The 7,410-nt window shown below is 41.3% G+C and overlaps 1 protein-coding gene across 1 annotated transcript in view; it reads right to left on the bottom strand.

Annotated features, from left to right (window-relative positions):
* Positions 1–1,363, bottom strand: part of marchf11 (membrane-associated ring finger (C3HC4) 11) — a 26,252-nt gene extending 24,889 nt beyond the window's left edge. Inside the window, exon 1 of the mRNA XM_005746324.1 lies at positions 311–1,363. Within this exon, the coding sequence (XP_005746381.1) occupies positions 311–688 (378 nt within the window). The 5' untranslated portion in view covers positions 689–1,363. The remainder of the gene's footprint in view (positions 1–310) is intronic.
* Between the last annotated feature and the right edge of the window lie 6,047 nt (positions 1,364–7,410).

The raw sequence follows: 7,410 nt of genomic DNA, 5'->3' as shown, positions 1-7,410 counted from the left end.
GTGTGTGTGTGTGTGTGTGTGTGTGTGTGTGTGTGTGTGTGTTTCTTTCTGATTGGCTCTCTGCGCTACTGAAATCCGTCCAACCAGCAGGATATGAACTCAGCAGGTTTACCTAATTTTAATTAGAAGAGTTGCTACATTCAGCCAATCAGGGTCAAGCATTGCGAGGACCGAGCCCTCACCTTCAGTTTAATTCAACTTCGACCACTCACAAAACCGGGCTGTTAATCTGCCAACACTACAAACACATTTGGTAACACAATCTTGGACACACATTGGTTGACATCAGTAAGCTAAAAACCACATGTACCTGCTCTGCGCCTTGGAAGCAGATCCTGCAGCTGGGAGTGGGGATGCAGGTTTCGCTGCTGCAGTTTGAATGCATTGTCTGAGCCTTGCAAGAGCTCCCCCCGACAGCCCCGTCCTCACTGGAAAAATTCCCCTCGTTGTTCTCCACAGTGAATTTCTCTGTGTCACCCCCACACGCGTCCCTGCAGCTCCGGCCCTCCCGGCAGCCCTCTGCCCCCTCTCCCTCCTCTCCTCCCAGGGCTTCGTCCTCATCGTCGGGGTGCGGACGTCCTTGGAAGCCGTGAGGTTCGCTTTCCTCCCAGGTGTGGCGGTGAGGTATGGTGGTACCTCCACTCGCCTCCCCACACGCGGGACCCGCCTCTCCCTCCTCTGTGCTCATAATAAAATGAAAAGTCGAAAATAAATTGCATAGATGCCGCCCGACACGCTCACACAGTATCCACCACCACTGCGACGCAGGGACGCGATGCAGCCTTCAGGCTCCTTGATTACGGCGCTCTCGGCGAAAATAACTCCGCTCCGTGGCTTCCGAACCGAGCCGTGCACCTCCTGTAACGGAACCTACAGCGTGACAGCCTGGCAGAGCTGCAGTTGAGCCGCAGGAAGCCCACGATGCTGCTGCGGACCGTCGCTCGTCTGGAACCGCCTCATGCGCTCCGGAGACCCGGGGAGCATTTCCAAGCAGCCTCCATGCATCGCAACGAGACTCAGCCGTCCTGAAGCACCCAAATCCCCCTCTACCCTTCCTCCTCCTCCGCCTCTTTAGTCCCCACCGATAAAGCCGATGGCAACAGAGTAGCGGCACGCAAACAATCTTCCGAGCGGTCCAACCCGGGCTGGAAGCCGCCTGATGTGCTCGAGCATTCACCCTGCTGAGGGGCTCTTGGGCACGAATCCACTTCAAGTCAGCTGTAAGTTCTCTGATGAGTCGTGCACTCTCAGGAAGCAGAAAAGACCATTTCCCCCGGGGGATGACCAATCAATCACATTATTATCCCATTAATATGATGGAGGACATAAGTTTCCAGACCCAGGCAGGCACTACTTCAGCACAGCCAGCAGTAAGAAAGAAATGAGAAGCATCATACTCACAGCAGCAGCAACTTGGCCAGTCCGCCCGCCTGCCACAAAGAATATTTTATGTGCTGAGACGTGGCGACCCACAGCACCCTCCCTGTGTTAAAGGGGTCACCTGCTGGGTTACAAATGCCATCATTATCAGTGGTGGTGGTTAAAATCTTTCTGAAACTTAAAGAGGAACTTCAGCCTGTAAATGATAGACTTATTAAATGTCGTAGAGGTCTCAGCCTGTGGTTCTCTAAAGGTGGTTCATGGTGAATTCCGGTGTCCTCTGCTTGGAACGTGTGGTTAATAATTTTACCGATCCAAAATGAATCTAAAAGAAGCATTTAAAGGGAACTTATCAAATCAAATCAAATCAAATCACTTTTATTGTCACATCGCATGTGCAGGCACACTGGCACAGCACATGCGAGTGAAATTCTTGTGTGCGAGCCCCACAAGCAACAGAAATGTGCAAACACAACAACTCAAACCAGCAAATACAAGAATGGCTACATCTGAAACTAATAAATATATGTACAATATATAATAGTGTATGCATTATGAGTTAATGCTTTAATGAGGTAAAGTTAATTAATGCTCAACGTTTTTTTTTCTTATTGGCTGCTTGTCCCAAACAGAAAACGTTGCACATGAAGAGCTGTGTCATAATTTTAAGGATACAACCTTTTAATAACAGCATGCAGAGCCAAGAGCACAAAAAACTATCTGAAACAGAGCTACAGTTTCCTAGGAGGCTGAAGCCTGATCTCAAAGTGGCTGATAATGAATTTAGGGGTGCAACAACAGGAAGCCATTAATAGTCTAAAGAAGGTGTGGTTGTAAGTGTTATTTATGCACAAGTCATTTTCATTTTTTGCTTTGAGTGAAATGTCTTTGGATGGTGTTCTTTAATCTTTCTCACTTCTTGATCTTGGGTTCTGGTGATGATAGAGTCACAAACAGTGTTTGTTTTAAAGGTCCTGATTGCATTTAAGGAGCATTTGACAGGGTAAGGTCATTTCATTAGTTATTCCATGAGTATCCATTATAGGAAAGTGTCTTTTGATGGTTGTTTTGGGGCCACGTGGAGAAGTGTTCTAATAGCCAGCTAATGGTCTTAAAGTTAAACTTCAGTATGTTAACAAGAAGTTAAATGTGACTTATTATACTCGTTTCCAGCTGCTTATTTCTAGTCTTAGGACTCTGGCATTGTAGCTCTGTGTAATTTATAGTTAATCTATTACCTGAAACAAGCCATTTAAACTTTATTTTACCTTTAATTTTATAGATCCACTAAAGCTGGGTTCTGTGAGTTTGTGGGAGACAAATGTTAATTATATGCAGTTATGTGAAAAACTTGTACTAGTGTCACAGGCTTCTTTAACACGTTCTTGCACTCTGGTGATCACAGTGATGACAGTAAAAGTATTTGTTTTATGGATCTTTACGTAGACCCTGGATGCCATTTATATACAGGTGAGGGGTAAGATAGCCTCCTTAGAAATGAATAGAAAAGGATACCAATGGGGTATCTGATGTTACAGGAGCAATAAATCTAATGTCTGCTTCAGATCCCTGTAATGCCTAAAGGTTTACCCCATTTCCTTCAACACACTGAGAAATTTTGCAGTTTTAATAAAGCTTTAAGCTTAAAAAAAATGTAAATAACGAGCAGGTGGTGTAATTATCTTTAATTACATGCTAAAAATAAACAGCAAAGAAATATCCTCAAATCAAATTTGAGCAAATCACAAATAATGTCATGAAGTTAAGCTGAAGTATTTTACTAGAATTTAACCAGTTCAGGTTAGCTGAGACTGGTGGGTTAAATGAGTTGGTTTCTAGATATGGTTTTGGAGATGACTTGATATTTGTTCTGTGCAGGATACAACTCTTTATAAATTGTAAAGGGCAGTTATTGATTTAAATCGAACACGGGGTCTTAGTCTACAATCTGCATTATTGCTTACAAGTATATCTGCCCTCCGAGGGGGAGTTTAAACATTTTGGCTCAGTTTCCACAGCACAGATGAAGCCTGGGCTGAGACACAAGCTTTTTCAATACGTTTCTGTGTAACAGTTTTAATCCACTACTGCAAAAATAACAAGCTTTAAATAAACCTTTAAATACATACATGCATCATTATTTAAAACAGACATTTTCAAATGTGAACCTCATTTTAATATCTAACCAGCTGGACGAAATTTGAGGAAGTCATCAAAACCATTTCTTCAAAAAAAGGAAAGACTTTCCATATGGGAGAAGCTCGTTGGAATTTCATGCATGACAATCCAGAGTAGTTGTCAGCGTAAGCTCTTTTTCTGTGTTTCATGCCCCTGTGGGAGTGTATTTGTGTTCATATTCAGCATATCAATGTTTCTCATTCAGCAGCTACCCACCCCCCTCTTTTTTTAGTAAATATAGAGCCTTGCTGCTTCACAATTTCCACTCGAACGTGAAGAAAAAGGATCCCAGTGAGTAAGAAGAAACAGGAGAATGAAACAAAGGATGTCACGGTGGCAATGAGTAATGATTCACCCAGCAAAACAAACGCTCCCGAGGAGCTCTGAGAGAGACTCTCAAGCTGAGAATAGTCCTGCTCGGCCTTCGTGGGAGGAAGTCTGTAAAGGTTAAAACTCAGCTGGGATTCTTTCTGAATGAATATAATTCTGTGTCTGTATATATCAGCTTTATTTCATCTTTGTTTTTCTTATTTAACATACGCAACACCCCCAGGCTTGAGAAAAGGACAGAAAACGTCTCAGTTAATGCCAGATCCTCCTTTGCTGTTACCCAGTATCTATTATCATCCTCCAAATGGACCTGATAATAAAGTTCAAGGAGCCTCAGCTGGCGAATCATTTGTCGGAGACTGCTTTTCCAAGAAGAATCTTCTCTCTCATTTTTTTTTTTTTTGAGGATGTCTATCGCTTTCCGGGGAGCAGGCCAGTAATGGACTCTAATGCAGCAAAGGAAATTATCCACTCATGTCCAATCACTACCTACGAGGCACCGATCAATACCAGGTCCCCAGGGCTCAGAGGGAGACCGGGATCGTGCTGAGAGCAGGGAGGGCCGGGTGAACTGCTTCTCAACACATTGTGTTTAGGAGGGGTGGTGACTTAGGCTGTCTCTGAATCTACTTTTGAGTTTAACCTTCTGCCTGATGGTGCAGCGCCCATCTTCCTAATGAATTTTTCAAAGTCCTCAGACAGAGAAACTCAACTTTTCTTTCATATTTTTAAGTTTTGTCTGTAAATATTTTATAATTTGTCTAAAAACAGCAGTTCTAATAATTCAGAAATTCATTAATTACTTAAGCTAAACGAGTTATACACCATATCAGACACAAGGCATGAAATCCTTTTTGTTGCCAGGTTGTAAAAAGTCACTTTTGCTGTCTTGAGGAGAAAGAAGAAAAATAATGTTATTAAAGTTATGATTCAGTCAGAAGAGCTGCAATAAATTCATAAATGAATAAAGAAAGTTTGACAGTTTTAAGTATTGCAAGGGATTTAACAGCTGACTCGTATAGCATCTAAAATAGACAAATCGAAACTCTTGCCTTGAGCTGACCTCTGATTGACAAAACTATTTTTAGAGCCATTCTGCAGCCTCAGTATAAGCTTTTAAATGGTTAATAAATGCACTTATGTTTTATTACTATGGTCACGATTTGTGGGAGAATAAAGGCTATGGAGACGATGCTAGGTGGAGCATCTCTAGCATAGCACTCCTGTTGTAGTTTTTCACTTTTTAACACATAATGAACTGTAGACAGTAAGTCCTATTTAATACAATATGGTTATTTTGCAAATTACGATCCATAGAATCAAAAAGGATCAATTCAATTCGTCTTAAAACCACAGTTGTGATAAGTCAGACTTTCATAAACTGCTTCAGTTATGCCAAACAAATTATAGACTGATGCATTTTACATCAGATATAAGAGATCAATATGAAATCCTTTTTTTTTTGTCAGGTTTTTCCATCTTGAGTGTTTTACAGTGTGTCCAAGACATTGTTACTAGGGGTGGGTTTTTATAATCGATTCATCGATTAAAATCGATTCTGGCTTGGATAACGTAAAATCGATTCATTAAAATCCTGAATCGATTTTTTAATATAAATTAATTTTGCCCGAAATGCCAGAATCTCTGGTGACATCTCACAAAATTTCAAGAACCACCAAACAGCTAAGACAGTAAATGAGAGCAGGAACACGGATTCTGCACATAGACTTAAACACACAGCGCGACCCGCGGATCAGAATCATTTAGATGTCGCCTTTCTCACCCAACGGCATGGACACGGTCGGGGCTGAAAGCCGACAGCTCACTGATTCTGATCTGTCGGCGGGTCCGCGCTTTGTGTTCACGCCCTTTATGCGCTGATTCTAAAGCTGTTAGTTTGATCTCTTTCCAAACAATATTGACTGAAGCAGCAGCAAAAGAAGATTCACATAAACATCATCATGAATTCACTCTGACTTTTACTGTTTTGCTTCCACCACGATGCACAGCTCTCTCTCTCTCTGTACTTCAAGAACAGTTTCCCTTTCTTCATTATTCGCTTGCTTGTTACGCACAAGTCTACTGTTGTTTACAGGCTGTCAGCCGCTGTTTTTTTCCCTTTTACATTCTTCCGAAAAGAAAACCTCATTTCTGCTGTTCAATACTGAACTTTTTAAAATTATTCAAAACGCTTAACCGTGTCTCTAATAAAACCGCTGTAACTTCAGAGGTAATGTTCATATGTTGATTAATGGTTTTCTTTCGTTTTTGATGTACTGCAGAATATTTTTATAAAATCCCAGGCCAGGAAAATCACCTTCATGTTTTTCTGTGTTTTATCTTCAGCTACTTTGACACAAAGGCCTCTGCTGTGATGCTCACACCTTTGATAAAGTCTTGCGTGTGTCAGCTTCCTTTTTATTGATACAAAAATATGTAAATGTACTGATCTGAATTATAATATTTCTGACTGTCAAAATTTCCCAGATTCAAATCGAATCGAATTAAATCGAATCGTGGATCGAATCGATTCGGGACCTTGTGAATCGGAATTGAATCGATTCTAGAAATCAGTGACGATACCCAGCCCTAATTGTTACCCAATGATGGCATCGGTTTCACTGTCAGGTGCAACTCTAAAAATTCCCAACCAGTAGAGGATGTAATGGTGGCTACATCCATCCTTTATGCAAGTCTATGAGTTTAGCTCAGAGTACGATTACATTCACCAGTGATCATTTCAGGTGAAGGTACAGTGAGAGGATTTTGTCACTCTGCTTTGCTGGGAGGGGAATTTTGCTAGCATGCTTTTCGCTCCACTTTTCTTATGCAAATCTATACAAAGGTATTGTGAGTGATCATCTTTTATCCTGTGATGAAAGTGATGAAACATTTCTATTCTAATAGGAGGGGTCTCATCCAAAATGAAAATGGCTCCAGCAATGGGGTTTGAGTATCAACATAATGTGAACATATCTGAACACAGATGGGAGTGCCTGACAGCGCTCTCCAACTTAAACATACAGAATGAAAGAATATCATTTGGAAGAACTGCGTACACCATCGATTAGAGTTCCAGAGACTTGAGGAACCAATGGAGCTTTGAAGCTGTTATGGAGTTAGGTACTGGTCCAACACACTATTAGGACACCGCATGTTGTTTTTTTTCCATTGTCACCTTTTATATCAACTGAAACTCTGTTGGTACTGAAGGGAGAATCATTAGAAATATCCATTTATGAAATAATTATTGGATAAACAAAAATTCTGACCTGATCTCAAAGATAATTGCTACGTTCTACGACTCATCCCGAGAGTGAGAAAGATTAAGGAACACCATCCAATACCAAAGACATTTCACTCAAAACAAAAGATGTTAGTCTCACTATGGTGCGAGGGGAAACATCGGTGAATTGTGAAAGTGGATCAGATTCAACCTCTGTGGAAAAATAATATCTGCATGAGATTTAGTGCCAGTATGATCTTAGATATCGCAGTCTGGACTAAACTGGTGGACAGGCT

The sequence above is a fragment of the Pundamilia nyererei genome, unplaced genomic scaffold, assembly GCF_000239375.1.
Source record: "Pundamilia nyererei isolate P.nyererei 1_Seehausen unplaced genomic scaffold, PunNye1.0 scaffold00177, whole genome shotgun sequence".
Lineage (NCBI taxonomy): Eukaryota > Metazoa > Chordata > Actinopteri > Cichliformes > Cichlidae > Pundamilia > Pundamilia nyererei.
This window is presented reverse-complemented; position numbering and strand designations above follow the sequence as displayed.